Source organism: Phyllostomus discolor, chromosome 1 (genome assembly GCF_004126475.2).
Source record: "Phyllostomus discolor isolate MPI-MPIP mPhyDis1 chromosome 1, mPhyDis1.pri.v3, whole genome shotgun sequence".
Lineage (NCBI taxonomy): Eukaryota > Metazoa > Chordata > Mammalia > Chiroptera > Phyllostomidae > Phyllostomus > Phyllostomus discolor.
The window spans coordinates 117,908,576-117,927,022 of record NC_040903.2 but is presented as its reverse complement, the minus strand read 5'-3'; the positions used below and the strand labels follow the sequence as shown (position 1 = coordinate 117,927,022).

Here is an 18,447-nt window from a genome sequence, read left to right as displayed (position 1 = left end):
TGTGAGTATTTAAGGAATTGATCACTAGGAGGCAGCATGAGTTCACTAAAAACAATTCACACCAGTTATTTTTCCGTTTTAGATGTTACAAATAGCCCTCTCAGAAGAGTGCTATGCATAGTGTTTTGGTACTTAAGCAATGCATTTGACAAAGTCTTTTGTGAGATTGCTTCAAGTAAATTGGGTGACAACACGGCTAAGTGGATTTGTGGTTTAGATCAAATGGATTAGATCAACCGGTTGATGCGGGAACTGATTGATGGCGGCTGCAGAGGAGCCTGTGCTGGCGTGCCGAGAGGCTTTTCCTCGGGCCCCTTCTGTTCTGCATTTTTGTTCAATGACTAGATGACAATATTTATTTTATTCTGATAAAGTATGTGAATGACAGAACCCGGAGAAGATGGAGATCCTGATATATTGGTTGATCAAATCAGAATCTAAAAGTAGCTCAGTGATCTAGAACGGGTTTAGCAAACTAGAGCCTGTGGGCCACATCCATTCTGCAGCCTGCGTGTGTGTGGCTTTCAAGTGAAGAATGGTTTTTATATTTTAAAGCATTGTTTTTAAAAGAAAAGAAAAACAGAATATGCAATAGACATCTTATGTGGTTCACAAAGCCTCAAATATTCGTTATCTAGCCCTTACAGAAAAAGTTCGCTAGCCTCTAGTCTAGTAAAATAAGAAGAATTTAGCAAAATAAAAAACAGATAAATTAAACATTCTGAACTTGACTCCACAACATCAAATAAAACAATTCTCACCCCAAATGCAGAGAGATAAGAAAGAAAGAAAAACTAGCCTTGGAATTGAGATGTTCAGATTGAGTTGTGAGATGTAATTGTTAGAAGTTCACATGGTTTGAAAAAAATTCATTTATAGAAATGGAGGATCCAAAAAAAAAATGGAGACAATAGTCTTTAATGATCAGACAAACTGGAGTTTTCCAGAAAAGCTGGCATGACTTATTGACAAAGGAAGAAACATAAGGAAGATATTGCAGATCTTCAGATATTTTCATGACTGTCCAGTAAGAGAAAAGACACATTTTGAAAGGCTAACACAAAGACTGTTATATAGAAAACTCTGGGAGGCAGAATTTTCTCCTATTTATTTCTAAGGCAGTATTTTGTGAATATAGGCAGTATGTCCACAATTCTGAAACAGATACAATGTCTAAAGTTTTCATGTGGGACCCACATTTAGTTGGCTTAATATGAACTTACTTATAATTTGCTCTCTAAAAAGTGGAATAGCCTGAGACAGAAGTGATGATGTGGTCACTATCACTAATGCTTACCAATGCATTCTGATTCTTGTCCTCTTTTGGACATGTGGAAAGATGATATTTCCTTTCCTCTTGCAGTTAGGTGTGTTCGTGCAACTTGCTTTTGCCAATGAAATGTGAGCAGAGGTAATGTATATGATTTCCAGGGGGAAGCATTTAAAAGCCAGTGTGTGATTCCCATGCCTTTCTCCCATGGTCGTTGTGGAACATGTGATGGTTTGGAAATGCCATCAGATCACGACACGTGGGAGCACTGAGCCACGGTATGCAGGACAGGTGTAGTGCCCTCTGCGTGACCAAGAAGTGAACTTTCCTTACTGTAAGCCAGTGTGAGTTGTGAACTTGTTGTCACAGCAGAACCTGGCCCATCCTGGCTTTGCCCCCTTGGGAGTTAACAGCTGGTTTCCCTGGGCCAGTAGCAGTCAGGTGACAGGGCTGCCAGTGCTCATGCACTCTGCCATGAACTATGACCCCAGGAGAATCAGCTTTCTCTGTAAAACAGGATTGTTTGAATGAAAAATATGGGCCATCTTCTCTAGACAAAAATTGACTTTAAAGTTTGTTTTAATACTTGACATAGTCAAAGAAAACAATGTATTTTCTAACTGTTCTATTATTTTTAACTCTGTGGTTGAAAGCCTACAATACCATTTACTTTCTTAATTCCACAGAAATTGCTGCGTATATTAGGATCATTTTGTTTAGTTTGGAATAAGATTTCTCATATAATATATGCATTGTTTTAAGGCCTTAATAATCTGCTAACAGATCATCCAGGTTATCAAAACACTATTAAATCACTACACTTCTTAATTAATTTGAAATCATTCCTGTACTATGTCTTCATAACAACCAAAATATGGAAAAAAATTGACTTTTTTTGGTCCCAGCTACATCTTTCATTTGCTATATAAAGGATATGGCTCTTATCCCAGAAATTGAACTATTAACATGAAGATGCCAGAATTTCTGTTTCTTACTCTTACCAACAGATTTATAGCTTATCTTTAAAATTAGAGGTATATTATTGTTTCTAAGTTTAGTTACTCTATATAATTATTTGGGCTGAAATACAGTCATCAGATACATAAATTCCTTAAAACACTCAGTATTTGAATTGATGTGGCATATATCCAGTTTTCCTAGGTTGAGCTTTCCTTTTAAAGTCCTATTGCCTTCAATAGAAGCTCAAATTCTTTTAGAAAATCTGATGGAATCACCTCCTAAGTATGTGTAGTACGTGATCCATACAGTTTCCAGTACTGTTTGAAATTGGCTCTTTAAATAACCAGTCTGTTTCTAGTTCACATTTTATAGATGAGTCAACAATTGAACATCAGTATAATTTGCTTTTTAAAAAGTTTGTTCTGAAATAGATTATACTTAATAGGTACCAAATCAGTATTTACTAAACAGAAGAATTTAATTATTAATCCAGCTACTTTGTGAAGCTGGGAATAAAGGTTCTGAATTTTTTATTTAGTTTATTTTTCCTCATTACTTCTATTCAGCCTCACATTAAGAAAAACTAATTCTGCCCTGGCTGGCGTAGCTCAGTGGATTGAGCGCGGGCTGGGAACCAAAGTGTCCCAGGTTCGATTCCCAGCCAGGGTACATTCCTGGGTTGCAGGCATAACCCCCAGCAACCACACATTGATGTTTCTCTCTCCCTCTGTATCTCCCTCCCTTCCCTCTCTAAAAAAATAAATAAATAAAATCTTTAAAAAAAAACAACAAAAAAAACCGTAAAGGTGAAAAAAAAAAGAAAAACGAATTCTGTATTGTAAAAGACCTTTAAATTCACCAAAAGTCACATTAAATTTTTGTTCCCTTTTAAACAACTAAATCATATGGCATATTACTACTGAATTTTAACCTCAACCTTTTCATCTCTCTAAAATCAGTAAAACACATTCAGACATACCCTTATTATAAAAGAGACAACAAATTCCATTTCTTATAAGACGTTGTTGCTGGTCCTGATTCTAGTTTTGTGACTAGCCATGTGACCTTGTATAAATTGCTAAACTTCTCAGAGCATCCATTTCCCTATCCCTAAAATGGGAGACTGCCAGTGGATGCATTTCTGGCTCCCTTTTTAACTCTTGTAATAGTTTCTCTTTGTGCATGTTCCATATATTTCTTTAGTCTAGGTCTTTCTTTGTCTTCAGAAGCATTTATAATGGCTTATCCTCTAGAATACATTTGACCTGCTTTAATTCTAATGTAACAGATAATCACAGATGCACTGGTCAAGATAGGACAGATTATGCTGCAGTAACGACTTCTCTAACCTCAGTGGAGTAAAGTACCAAAGTTTAGTTCATGTTCATACTAACTGTCTGCCCATAGAATGCAGCCTGGGAACCTCGCTGTGTGTTGTCCTTATTCTAGGACCAAGCCCTTCCAAGTGCCCACCGTCAGGAGCTTCACAGAGTCTGTGGCAGAGGCCAGAGAGAGAACAGCTGTATCACACATTGTCTTTGAAAGCTTCCACCTAGAAATTAACACGTCACTTTTGTTCATATGGCATTGGCCGAAGCAAGTCAGTGACCACACCTGGCTTCAAGAGGGCACAAAGTGCTATCTTACAATGTGGCCTGGATGTGGAGAGATAGCTCTTATGACTATTTATCATGTTTTAAATAAAATGATGACTTCTGGTAGGAGTATTAATACTACCTTTATGGAGGGAAATTTGCAAACATATCAAAAGCCCTAGAAATACGTCTATCATTTTATTTAGCAGTTCCAGTTTTAGGTAATTAATGAACAAATATATAAGGAAGTATATACAATAATTAATTCCTTAAATATATAATTATTAAATATCTACTGTGTGCTTGGAGTTGACATGGTCCGTACCTTTATGGAACATTTTGGGGTAGGAGAGGGGAGTAGTAGTGCCAGAGATAATTCAAGTGAAACCGGTTAAGCGTTGTGAAAGGGAAATACAGGGTGCTTTGAAAGCATGCAGGAAAATTTCTTCCGACCTACTTTTCAGTCATTTGATTTTCTCTTCAGCAGCATAAAATCTACTCTGCAACACCCCCTGCATTGAATTTTTCATTTCAGTTTTTGTAAATTTTTATTCTTAAGAGTTCTCCTTCAAATGTGTTAAATTATTTTTTATAGTTTACTATCTCTGAAGATATTTACAAGTTTGTCTTTTATGATGAAATTGTTTTCTCAGATTGTGACATAATTTTGAGTGCCTACAAATTTTTTGATAATAACTAAAAGTTACATGGTTATAATTTACTCTGCTAAAATTTAATAGTCTTCAGGGGGAAAGCGTGATCAAAATTGTGTATACAGATTGCAACTTTTAAAAATTTGTTTATAGTGAATATTTTAATATTATTTAGTTTCTTTCTCCTCATTACCTTTATTTGGCCTTACATAAGAATAACTATGTTCCATACAGAAATGATAAGATTTGATTTGTTCAGATTAGGACTGATTTTTTAAAATTTTCTGAACTGTTGGCACTGGCTGCTGTGACTCGGTGGACTGAGCACTGGCCTGCTAACCAAAGGGTCACCAGTTTGGTTCCCAGTCAGGGCACATGCCTGGGTTTCCGGCCAGGCCCCCAGGAGGGAGCACTTGACAGGCAACCACACACATTGATGTTTCTCTCTCTCTCTTTCTCCCTCCCTTCCCCTCTGTCTCAAAATAAATAAAGTTTTAAAAATTTTTTTTCTAAACTACCTATAATGTTATTTTACGGTGTTTAGAATTTAAGAAATTAGACTGGCCAAATCAGTTTAAAAACAAAGTAATGCTATTAACATTATCAATATCAATGGAGAGTGTTTAAAAGGCTTTCATTCTTGTTTTATCATTTAAACACTCTAATTTGCAATCATAAATCAAATCAAAATTGTTAGAGTGTTATTTTGATCCTTTCGATCATCATCATAGAAAGTTTAAATCTTTCTGTGTGGCCCTGTTGTGCTCAGCACACAAAGAAAAATCACACAAGCCTGCTTCTCTCATTTCTTTTCTCATTTTTTCTCTCTCTTGTATTAGCTAGATTTATCTCACATCCAGAGTTAGGAGTAGAGTTAAGAATGCAGATTGTTTAGAATTAGGTGGAAAGAAGAAAATAAAGAAGAACATGCTAATTTTTTTTTGAGGGCATAGTTTCTATTGGCTAAGTAGTATGTCTCTCACAAAGAAAATCACGTGTAGAACCGAAGATACTTAGCATAAGAAAAGGTTAAATACTTAATTCTTTTTAAAAATTTCTTTAGGAAGAAGAAAGGCGTATGGCATCTGTTGTAGCAAAAAAGGAGGAAGAGAAGAAGCGGGAAAGTCATAAGCAATCCTTGCTTAAGGTATTCCCCTGAGGTCCGCATGCATGTGCGAGAGTCCACTCTCACGTTCACCAAAGCTGGCCAGTCAGCTGGAGCAGTGGTTTCTGTCTCTGCAGCTTTCATTCTTGTCAATAGAACAGTTTTTATGAACACCCCTAAAACTTTTATAAGTTTACAACCTATAAAGAAACTTATACTTCTGAAATACAATATAATGTACATCATAAAATACATGCAAAAGCTATTTTAAAAGAAAGATAAAATAAGTATAACAAGTTATAATTTGTTTTCACACAAGTGCATCAACTGTATTTCCTCATGGCATTTCAAGTTCTGAATTTGAAACCTTTCAGTTGGCTTTTCTGATACAGAGGTGGTAAAGATTTTGAGAAGTTTATGGGTTGAAATTTGTTTTAAACTGGTTTTAAGTGATTTAGCATATCAGATATTTCTTTCTTTAGATGTTTTATTTTAAAATATTTTACACTAATATCTCAAAGTATAGTAAAGATAACTCAAAGCTTATGTCTTGTGCTTCACGCTGTGTTCTGAAACTAAGTATATCACCCTGATGATCATACTCATTTCTTGTCTTATGTAGGTGCTTTTCTTTTTAAAATTAAAATTAAAATGGTGTTTGGAATTCAAAAATGACTAGTAGGGATACAAGGTTGTGTGTAATGGACGTGAGGAACCAGAAAGCTCAGCGGGGTGACGGGATGTTGCCCCGCTGTTGCCGTCTTGATGGGATGACCGGCTACACAGGGATGTGCACTTGACCAGAGAGTACTCATTAATCTGTGGGTTTCACTCTGAAGACTACTCTTAAATTAACAAAGAAGAAAAGCACCTCGGCCCCATGCCCTCTCAGTTCAGGCTACTACTTCAAAAGTAATTAGAACCATTACTCAGGGTGCTACAGTTTTCTCGCCTGCTGACTCCCCCCCACCCTTTGTTTCCCCTCCTTCCATTAATTAGGTGTGTCTGAGCCCCCTCTTGGCATCTCTACCTTTTAATGATTTAGCCAATAAGATTTTAGTTTTCCTAGTAGTGGCATATCCCTAAGGGTTGGCCAAAAACATATTGGCTTATAGGAAATCTAGTTGTAGGCAGATTTTTTAAAATTTGTAGGAACAAGATTTACCATTGCCAGACAATTGCATGGTAAACTTCCTGAGTGGTTCACTTAGACAAAGCAGTATTTCTCACCATGCTGATGCTGCTGTTAGATGCATAAGTGAATGAATAACTATATGAACAAAAATATATAAATAAATAAGTAGACTAAAACTCTTAGACCTAAAGAACACTCGTGTGAGCCCTGGAGCATGGAAAGGAAGAATAAGCAAAGAAACTCCATGCACAGTTGAGCTCCGAGCTACTGTGAGTAGAGCCCACTATGGGCAACAGATTGCATGTGACTCCACTTCGAACCGGAACTTCCTTGTTGTATACCCAATTCAGTGCTTATTATCGTCGGCATTTTTGAAAATGTGCCATTAAATTTTCGGCACACCTGTTTTTTAAGTATTGGAAAATTTTTATGAAAACTTCAAAAATAGTGAATGCTTCTCTTGCAGTCACTAAGTAGGTCTTTTTAATTATGAGGATAACTTAGTTTTTTAAATTTTTAATAAGAGAGAAAGCGTGGGAAGTCAGAAGACCTGGGTTCTAGCCCAGGCTCAGATTGGGAGTCCTGACACCAGAGACCCTCAGTGTTTGTTTGGGACTGTCTCACATGGCAGCACGTATGGATCACTGAGAAAATGGGTGGCTGGTTGTGGAGGGACAGGGAGAGCACGTAGACACATCTCCTGCCTTGTTGCCTTTTATCTGCCTCCCTTCCAAGCTTGGGAATGAATGGAAGTGAGAGTCATGGCGTACACTGGTGTGGCATTGCTTGAACTGTGAAGACTTAACTCAAGTGGCAGAACTGAAGTTTGGCATCCTCTGAAATAATTGTCACTCTGACACAGAGTCGGCAGTGTGTTGCCATCTAGCTTTGGAAACGTGATTGAAACTGATAAGCCAGGTGCATCTATGATAACTGAGCATAAAATTTTCTTTTGGGTACCTTTACCCCTTTTGCTTTGCATAATCCCTATCTTTTCTTTTGCTTGTTTCCTGCTCCACAGATATCTAGAGCCCTGTGTGGCCCCTGGCAGCCAGTGATTCCCCCCTGATCCCAGGCTGCACTCCTGTTTTAAAATATGTCTTCCCTGTTCCTGGGCCCAACTTTAAAAAAGTCATTCTGTTAGCCTGCTGTGTCTGACTTTAATAACCCAAGTAAAGGGTGCTTAACTGTGGGGTGGGTATTGGAAAGTGTTTACAGCTTCAGAGCACCTTGTTATAAGTTTAACATACTCAGTGGTGTAAAGGTATTTTGCGTCTTTTTTCTAAGCACTGCTGTATCTACCTCATTAAAGATATTTCTATCTGCCAACCTCCAGTCAGCCAGAAGGCCAAGTGCATGGAGCCAGCATGATAGCCATCCTTCATTAACTCACTGTCCCTGCCTCTTTCAAAGTGGCCTTGCTAATAAATAAAAACAATGATATTGCTTAGGTTAAAAATTGGATTGTCACAGTCTTCTGCAAATAACTGAAATAGAATTTTTTAGGGTAAGGTGCCTTTTTATTATAGATTTAGGGAAAATTACAGTAAAATAGCAGATCTCTACTTGATTTAGCTAAGGAGGACATACATAAAATGTCAAAAAGTCTCAGAAGTATATACATATCAAGTATAACCCACTTAACTATGTAGACAAATTTGAAATACCAAGTAATAGAAAAAAATGCTAAAAACATTTCTAAAAACTGAAATAGAACTTCTTAAAAGTTTTAGTTTTAATTAGTTTTGTCATCACTTTTTATTCCTATCCATTGCCATTTCTACATGCTAAAACTTCTGACAACCAGATACAGGCAAAGAGGAGGAACTAAAAGTAACTATTTACATGTGTATGTACACTGAGCAAGTGGGCCGAGCGTCTTCCTAACCGCCCTCACTGGCTCCAGAGGGAGCAGGTGAGGAGGGGTCCATATCACACACTGGTTTTTCACTGGATGATTGTGGTCTTAGTTAAATAGGAAAGGAAAAATGTCTATTTTCAGCCTTTGCTCTTATTGACAGAACATACAATAATACCTACTTTTGATAATGTGGAATAGATTAGAATAGAATAATGATTATTTCCCCCAATCCATTCATATGTAAGTCAACTAGAAACATTCCAACCTAGCACAGTTTCTTTCAGTAGTTTCTTTCTAGATCTGCTTTTTTATCAGGTTTCTGTGAGGGAATGCCCTAGGTAGTGCTCTGAAAGTGAGGGTGGTTAGCAACACCTGGGAGTTTGTTAGAAATGCAGATTTTGGAGCCCTGCCTGAAACACACTAAATCAGAATGGGATAAGAACAAGCAATTAAGTGTTCTAAGCTCTCCCTGTGATTTGAGGTACTCTGAAGTTTGAGAACCACTCCCCTAAGGCATCCATTGCATATAAGGAACTAAATTATTTTATATTTATCTAAGATGGTACCAGTTGCCTAGAAACACTTCAACCTATTACAGTTCTTTTTAGTAGTCTATATGTAATTATTAATTTTAAGACATTGTAATTTATACTGTGAAGCTTGGAACATTAATCAATCCCTTTCCTTCTCTCCTCCTTGCCAAGATTATTTCATCATATTAGTCCTAATTGGGTAGGAAAAATTAAAATATTACTCATTTTTTCTTTCTATGTTTAAACACAAAGACATGTACATTTCTTTCAGATTAAATTTTCAGATAACACTTAAGTATACAAATTTCTGTTGAACTTCCAGGTAGTGAATTTTCATATCTCCAGTGGGGAGTAATCATTGTTTGTATATATATTTTTTTCTTTAAGGTTAATAGACCATTATTAAGATGTTTGAATGCAGAAGGGAAATAAAGGCCAGTTGTATTTTTTTTTTGGAATACAACTTTGTAGCTACTTCTAAGGAATAGACTCCTTTTTAAAGTGTGAATATAGTAGTACAAACCATATGCTGTTCAGATACTCTCCTGCTACAAAAATTGCCTTATGATCTTATTATAATAAACTTTTTCACAGGAGAAGAAAAGGTTAACAATTAACAACATAGCCCGGCAGTGGGACTTGCAACAACATCGAGTACCCAATATTGCTACAAGTCAAGACAGAAAAGATTCTGACTCTCCTTCTCAGGACCCCTGTCAGATGGACAGAAGCACCATCTCTGCATTTCCAGAGGAAACAGGGTATGCAATGGTATTCTTCCCAGATCCTAGTCTTTGCAGAACTGAATTTGAAGCAGAAATGGGAAGCCATCTCACATATAATTAACAATAGTGTTTTTAGGAAAACCGACTGAAATGAGAAGTTTAAATTTAAAAGTTGAGATGAAATTGTTGACAAAATAATCTGATGCCTAGTTTTAAAACCCTTCAGTGGTTTTCTATTTGTCATAGGAAGAATGTAGACTAATTAATATAACCTATGAGACCCACCCCCTACCCGTCCCAACTATTTCACCTGTTCTCCTGCTGCAGCCTCAGTGATCTGCAGTTCAGTTACTTCCAGGCTTGCTCCTGCAAACAGTTGCACTCTCCCCTGGCACCACTTCCCACTCTAGTTCCTGTACCTCCCCTGGCTTTACCTCCATCTCAGCCTGGAGGCCTTAAATTTAGACTTCATATCCCTGAAAACTACTTCTCTAAGGCCCCTTCTCTAACTATTTCTCAGAGACCACAGTAGATGTGATACCCCTTTTATCTCTCAGTACTCTGCACTTTGCCTTCTTAGCACTTACCATTACCATAATTAAATAAGTAGTGGGTAACTGTTTCAGATCTGTTTTCCCCAATAGAATTAAGTTTCAAGAAGAAAAGAATCCTGATTCTCTTGACCTATATCGTATCCCCAGCAGCCAGCACAAAACCTTACTCCTTAACTAGTATTGTTAAGCAATTCAGCATAAAATATGAATAGTTATTTTAGTTCTGTTCTAGCAGGGGTGTCAAAGCTGCGGCCCATGGAGTACATGTGGCCCAACACAAAATCATAAATTTACTTAAAACATTATGAGATTTTGTTTTTATTACGTGTCGCAATGTAGCTAATGTGTGACCCAAAACAACTCCTCTTCTTCCAATGTGTCCCAGAGAGGCCGAAAGGTTGGACACCCCTACTGAGGATCTGTCCACTACCATGGCTCAAAACCTCATTTCTTCTATGACACATGTGTCACATAACTCATATTTCCTGGTTTATGAGGAAATTCTAATGTACTATCTAGACTTCGAATATTTTCCTCTCAAAAAAGCACATGGGAGTCAAATAAATAAGAGGAATATATATATAGTCTATCTAGAAGGTATCCAGCCATGTCATATGCAAAATAGAGACATTTACTGAAGAAGATACAAGATGCAAGAAACATTGCACATAAGACAATGATGCCCCAGTCCGCTTCAAAGTACACATTTTGGGACCTCACTCAGTTTCTCCCAGTTACCTTCAGCTGTACCGTCATATTTTCTTGAATCTCATTGATGGAATGAAATCTCTCCCCTTTCAAAGGTGATATTTACATAGAGGGAAAGCCAGAAGTTGCAGGGTGCCAAATCTGGACTGTTAGAGAGGCTGCTGAGTCACCTGGGTGATTTGATGTTTCACTAAAAAACTCTGTACGAGATGTGATGCGTGAGTGCGTGCATTGTCATGTTGAAGCTGTCAGGCACCAATTGCCCATAGCTATGGCCTTCTGAATCATTTGAATAGTTTTTGCAGAGGAGTGTTCAAGCTTAATGCAAAATTTGATGCAGATTCATTGCTCTACTCATTCAGTCATTTTGAATGCAATGGCCACACAGTACACATGCTCACTCAACAACATCTACCTGCCCCACTGGCTAGTACAGTGAAGTTGTCATTGTTCACTCATGTGTATTCCAGTCCACTCTCCTTGACTGGTAGATTACATTGATATCATGCAAACATTTCTCATTATATTGATAATGGTTGGACTTTTTCTGAACAGACTAAATATATATAGTATATTTATAATTTAAATTATATGTATATAATTTTATTTTTAAATTATATTTTATGCTCTGATTATGCTATTATGCTATTTTTAATTATATTTTATGCTATGTTTATGCTGTGATTGTGATTATGCTATGTGATTGTCTGGATTTTTCCTCCTTTGCCCCTTGCCAACAGAACACTGCCACTCCCTCAGGCTATCCCCATACCACTGTTCATGTCCATGGGCAATGCATATAAGTTCTTTGGCTACTCCATTTCCTATATTGTACTTTTCATCCCCATGGCTATTCTGTCACTACCTGTTTGTACTTCTTAATCCCCTCACCTCTTCACCCATTCCCCCATATCCCCCTCCCATCTGGCAACCATCAAAATGCTCTCCGTATCTATGATTCTGTCTGTATTCTTCTTGTTTCCTTAGTTTGTTTTTTAGATTCAGTTGTTGGTAGATATGCATTTATTTCCATTTTATTGTTCATAGTTTTGATCTTCTTTTTGTTAAATAAGTCCTTTTAACATATCATATGCTAATGGTTTGGTGATGATGAACTCCTTTAGTTTTTTTCTTGTCTGGGAAGCTCTTTATTGGTCCTTCGATTGTAAATAATACTTTCCTGGGTATCTTGGCTGTAGGTCCCTGTTTTTTTATGACTTTGAATATTTCTTGTCAATCCCTTCTAGTTTGCAAAGTTTCTTTTGAGAAATCAGCTGACAGTCTTAGGGGAACTCCCCTGTAGGTAACTAACTGCTTTTAACTTATGGTCAAGATAGCAGCATAGATAAACACAGCTCACCTTCCCACACAACCACATCTAAATTACAGCTACAATATACAACAACCATCACTCAGAACTGTCAGAAATTGAATTGAATGGAAGTCTGACAACTATGGATTTGAAAAAACCATATCCATCCAGACTGGTAGAATGGGGTGGAAACGTGGACTGGGCTGGTCTCACATCCACATATGGTGGGTAAAAATTTGGGAGCAATAGCTCATGACTGAGGAGCCCCAGCCCCAACCCAGGCTCCCCAGCCAGGGTTCCAGTGCCAAGAAAGTAAGTACCACTACTTTTTGCTGCAAAAACCAGTAGGGGTTGAGTCAGTGGAAGAAACTGTTAGAGTCCCAAGCCATTCCCCTTAAAGATCCCACATGCAGACTTACTCAGATTCACACTCTCTGAGCTCTGGCACGAGGTAGCAGCTTAAAAGGCACCAGTGGCATACAGGGAGGAATTGAAGTGTTTGGCATCAAGGCAGGAACTGGAAGACAGTTTTCACTCAGAAAGATGAGCAGAAGCCACTGTCTCCTTTCTGAGCTCTCCCTCAACACAGCCACAGAACCACCAGTGGGTGCCATATCTGAGACTCCATCAACCTGGCTAACATTGTTTGACTATCCCAGAGATTCTCTGACACTCCATCCCACCCAATTTATGGGCCCACCCAAACTGTAAATGAGACTTTTCCATATGCATGGCTGGTCTTGGCTTATGCTTCACAACTTCCTAAATCCTATCAGACAAGCAACAGCTGGCCTCAGAAAACCCTCAGTCCACATGCCTCTTGGTAAGTGGCCCCGGGCTGAGCACTAGCAGCATCCAGCCTAGAATCACAGCTTGGCTTCACTTTCAGCTCCAAGCCAAACACAAGTAGCAACCATCTCAAACTGCTTTATAACTCATGCAGGGTGGCCCTGGGCAGAACCTGACCTTGGCCTGTACCACCCGGAAACCCCAGAGCCTGTGCACCCAGTGCACAGCTACAAACCATGTTGGAGTACCACTATCCTGCCCCTGTACAGGCTGATCTTCCACAGAGGGCAGAGGTTGGTGGTCAGTGGTCATAGCCAGTCCTTGCAGATAACTGGCCTGGATAAATCCCTCCTATTGACTTGCCAACAGCAATCAAGGCTCAACTACAAGAGGAGAGTGTACTCAGCCCACATGAAGAGTGCACCTCAAGTACCCTTCTGGGTGATAGAGGAGGTTGTTACATTGGACCCTACAGTACACCTATTACATTAGGCCATGCTAACCAAATCAGGGAGTCATAGCAGCTCTACCTAATACATAGAAACAAACACAGAGAGCTGCCAGAATGAGAAGATAAAGACACATGGCCCAAATGAAAGACAGAACAAAACTCCAGAAAAAGAACTAAACAAAATGGAGGTGAGCAATCTATCAGACACAGAGTTCAAAACACTGTTTATAAGGATGCTCAAGGAACTTAATGAGGACCTCAGCAGCATAAAAAAGGTCCAGTCAGAAACTAAGGACACACTAATTGAAATAATGAACAATTTACAGGGAAACAACAGTAGAGTGGATAAAGCCAAGAATCAATGATTGGGAACATAAGGAAGCAAAAAAACAATCGATCAGAACAATAAGAAGACTTCTGGACCAAATGGAGGCGTAGTTGTACTTTGCCTTCTTGTACAGCCAAAAGAACAACAACAACAAATTTTAAAACAAAAAATAACCAGAACTGCCAGAAAATCAAACTGTATGGAAGTCTGACAACCAAGGAGTTGAAGATGAAACATTCATCCAGACTGATAGGAGGGGCAGAGATGGGCAGCTGAGGTAGAGAGGACTCACAGTGGCTGGAGGACCGGGGCAGGCAAGATGTTGGCTGGTGGCCTGGGAAAGGCTGGGCAGCTGGTTGAGTGGACTGTCCCACATTTGCATGCAAATAAACCAGGAGGAACAATTGGGGAGAGAGAAACACTGCACAACCCTGGGTTCCAGTGCAGGGAAATAAAGCCTCAAAGCCACTGACTGAAAAAACCTGTGGGGATTGAGGCAGCAGGAGGAACTTTCAGTCTCACAGGAGAGTTTGTTGGAAGACCCACAGGGTCCTAGAACATACACAAACCCACTCACTTGGAATCAGCACCAGAAGGGCCCAAGTTGCTTGTGAGTAGCAGAGGAAGTGACTGAAAGCTGTCTGAGAGCTAAGCAAGTGGCATTTTTCCCTCTCCTACCCCTTTCCCACAAACAGCGCCACAAAGCAACGATGTGGATGGTCCCACCCTGGCAAATACCTAAGGCTCCACCCCATAGAACATAACAGACATGCCCAGACAAAAAATATGGCCCAAATGAAAGAACAGATCAAAACTCCAGAAAAAATACAACTAAGCAATGAAGAGATAGACCGTTCAAAACACTGGTATTCAGGATGCTCACAGAAGAGACTGAGTATAGTCACAAAATAGAGGAAAAAGTGAAGGCTATGAAAAATGAAAAAAAGGAAAATGTACAGGAAAGGTTTAGGGAAGGAAACTGGGATTCAAATCAATGGTTTGGTGCAGAAGGAAGAAATAGCCAGAACAGAATAAAGAAATAAGAATTCAAAAAAATGAGGAGAGGCTTAGGAATCTTCGGGACAACTTTAAGTGTTCCAACATCTGGATCATAGAGGTGCCAGAAGGAGAAGAGGAAGAGCAAGGAATTGAAAACTTATTTGAAAACATAATGAAGGAGAACTTGCCCAGTCTGGTAAAGAAAATAGACTTCCAGGAACTCTAGGAAGCTCAGAGTGGCCCAAGGAAGCACACACCAAGGCATATCATAATTAAGTTACCCAAGATTAAAGATAAGGAGAGAATCTTCAAAGCAGCAAGAGAAAAGGAGACAGTTACTTACAAAGGAGTTCCCATAAGACTATCAGCTGATTTCTCAAAGAAACCTTGCAGGCCAGAAGGGGCTGGAAAGAAGTATTCCAAGTCATGAAAGGCAAGGACCTACACCCCAGATTACTTTATCCAGCAAAGCTTTCATTTAGAATGGAAGGGCAAATAAAGTGCTTCCCAGCTAAGGTCAAGTTAAAGGAGTTCATCATCACTAAGCCCTTATTATGTGAAATGTTAAAGGGACTTATCAAAGAAATACAAGAAAATCAAAATCTATGAACAGTAAAATGACAGTAAAGTCACAACTATCAACATTGAACCTAAAAACTAAGCAAACAGCTGGAACAGGAACAGAATCACGGAAATAGAGGTCACATGGAGGGTTATTAGCAGAGAGGAGGAAGGGGAGAATGGAGGAAAAGGTACAGGGAATAAGAACCATAAATGGTAGGTATAAAATAGACAGGGGGAGGGTATGAATACTATGGGAAATGGAGAAGCCAAAGAACTTACAAGTACAATCCATAGACATGAACTAAGGGCAGGGGAAAATGCTGGAGGGAGGGATTGCAAGGTGGAGGGGGAGAAAGGGGAGAAAAAAGAATGGGACAGCTGTAAGAGCATAATCAATAAAATATACTTAAATTTGGAAAAAATAAAGGATAAGTGCTTGCCCTAAAAAATAAGTCAGTCAGTGGCAAGTGACAAGCTGCATCTGGTGGCAGGATATAAAGCCATTTCCCCACCCCCATCTGTGGAAAAATTGTCTTCCATGAACCCAGTCCCTGGTGCCAGAAAACTTGGGGATCGCTGTTCTAAATAATCAATATGGGCATCTCAGAAGATGCAGTTTAGATCAAGCATTTGTTAAAGTCCAATTCATATTAGAGATAAAGCATTCTTAGAAAAACGTAGAAGGGCACTTCCTGAAACTGCAAATGGTTATTATTACCTACCTGCAGAAAACATCACTCTCAGAAGAGAAAATCGAGACACATTCCCTCTATGGTCTGGAAAAAGATGAAGATGCTCACAATTATTGCTGCTCTCCAGTAAGATATGGAGGTCTTGGCCAGTGCAATAACACATGCAAAGAAAATAAGAAATATATGGACTGGTAAAGATGAGACAAGATTGCCATTGTTTATAGATACTATGTTTATCTGCATAGAAAACCCAAGAAATAAACTAAGCTAACAACTAAACAGGAACAGATTCACAGAAAGAGATCACGTGGAGGGTTATCAGCGGGGACAGGGAGTGGAGAGAATGAGGGGAAGGTACAGGGAATAAGAAGCATAATTGGTAGGTACAAAATAGACAGGGGGAGGTTAAGGATAGTATGGGAAGCCCTGGCTGGTGTGGCTCAATGGATTGAGCGCTGGCCTTCGGACCAAAAGGTCGCCAGTTTAATTCCCAGTTAGGGCACATGCCTGGGTTGTGGGTCAGGCCCCCAGTAGGGTTTGCTCGAGAGGCAACCACGCATTGATGTTGCTCTCTTTGTCTTTCTCCCTCCCTCTGTCTAAAAATAAATAAAATCTTTTTTTTTTTTTAAAGAATAGTATGGGAAATGAAGAAGCCAAAGAACTAATATGTATGACCCATGGACATGAACTAAGGTGGGGTAATGATGGTGGGAGAGGATACAAGGTGGAGGGGAATAAAGAAGAAAAAAGTGGGACAACTGTAATAACATAATCAATAAAATATATTTTAAAAAAACAAAAAGAAGAACAAATTTAAAAAAGGCAGAGCATGGATTGTATAAGCAGCCTCTGGGATAACTGGAAGCATTCCAACATTTGCATCATACAGGTGCCAGAAGAAGAGAAAGAACAAGAAATTGGAAATATATTTGAAAAAATAATGAAAGAAAATTACCCTGATTTGATGAAGGAAACAGACATGCAAGTCCAGGAAGCACAGAGTACGCCAAACAAGATGGATGTGAAGAGGCCCACACCAAGACATATCATAATTAAAATGCCAAAGGTTAAAAATAAAGAGAGAATCTTAAATATATAAATAATTTTAAAATAAACCTAAAAATCAGATAGAATTTCATTTTTGTTTCAGATGATGAAGCACAGTTATCTAGTTATCTTAACCAAATTATGAATCACATTTCATACCAAATATGATATGGTTTTTTACACCAAATTTTTAGCTACTATATTTTAAGCTTTTTAAATACAAAGTATGTTAATAAAGAAAGTAAGAAGCATTAGAATAATATTTTGGAAGTCTTCTAGAGTTAAAGAGTGACATATATTTAGACAAAGTTTAAAATTTTTAGTTACAGCATCAGTGTATATTCTTTAGGTTTCTTGGGTATTCACATGTAGAGCTTCTTAGCTCTTTCAGCTCAAAAAAAAAATCAGTCAACAAGAATATAAATTCTAATTAAGCAATAATTTATATAACAAATATATTATTTTTATATTGCCCTAGAGTTTTATTTACTATCATTTAAATGTCAAAATATAATTTTACTTGGTAAGAACTATAATACTTTATAAAGTTAAAGCTTTATATATTGGTCTTTAGATTTATGAATTACTACATGGTATCTGTTTTTAAAAATATGTTTTAATCTTCCTTAAGAGGTCTTAGTTCCAAGTTTATTCAAATAATCTCACAAATTTGTTTTCTAACATTTTAATAAGGTTTTAAAAATTAGTCCTATAATACATCAAATGTATTTTAATATGGCATTAAGTAAGTCTAACTTGATTTTATTTCAGTTGACTAGTCAGTTTGCTAGTAATAGCAGTCATTAATTCTAATTCCTATTCTTTTTAAAAAGGGGAATGCTACTTCCATCTTATATTAAGTTCCCCTATGTATGTGGGTATATATCTGGACTTTCTGTTCCACTTCACTATTCTACTTAATTTGTTTTAATGTGAATACCAGGCTATTTTGATTACAGTAACTTTGTAGGAAGTTTTAATATCTGGGAAATCTACTTTCACTATTCATTTCAGTGTTTTGATTTTCACACACATTTTCTTGCATATGAACTTTAAAATTAGTTAATTGAAATAGAAATGTTAGAATCTTATTCAAATGGCATTTAAGTTATTCATTTCAGAAGGATTGACATTCTTCAGATAATAAATCATCACTTTAAAAATCA

General features: G+C 37.9%; 1 protein-coding gene across 12 annotated transcripts in view; it reads left to right on the top strand.

Annotated features, from left to right (window-relative positions):
- The window catches only part of LRRC49 (leucine rich repeat containing 49), a 165,318-nt gene that overhangs the window by 103,844 nt on the left and 43,027 nt on the right, over window positions 1-18,447 (top strand). For all 12 annotated transcript variants that reach the window (XR_004903811.1, XM_036028582.1, XM_036028578.1 and 9 more), the window contains 2 exons: window positions 5,542-5,625; window positions 9,707-9,873. Coding sequence is in view for 11 of the 12 variants with exons in the window: in XM_036028582.1 (XP_035884475.1) it covers window positions 5,542-5,625; window positions 9,707-9,873 (251 nt within the window). In the remaining variant the exon portion in view is untranslated. The remainder of the gene's footprint in view (window positions 1-5,541; window positions 5,626-9,706; window positions 9,874-18,447) is intronic.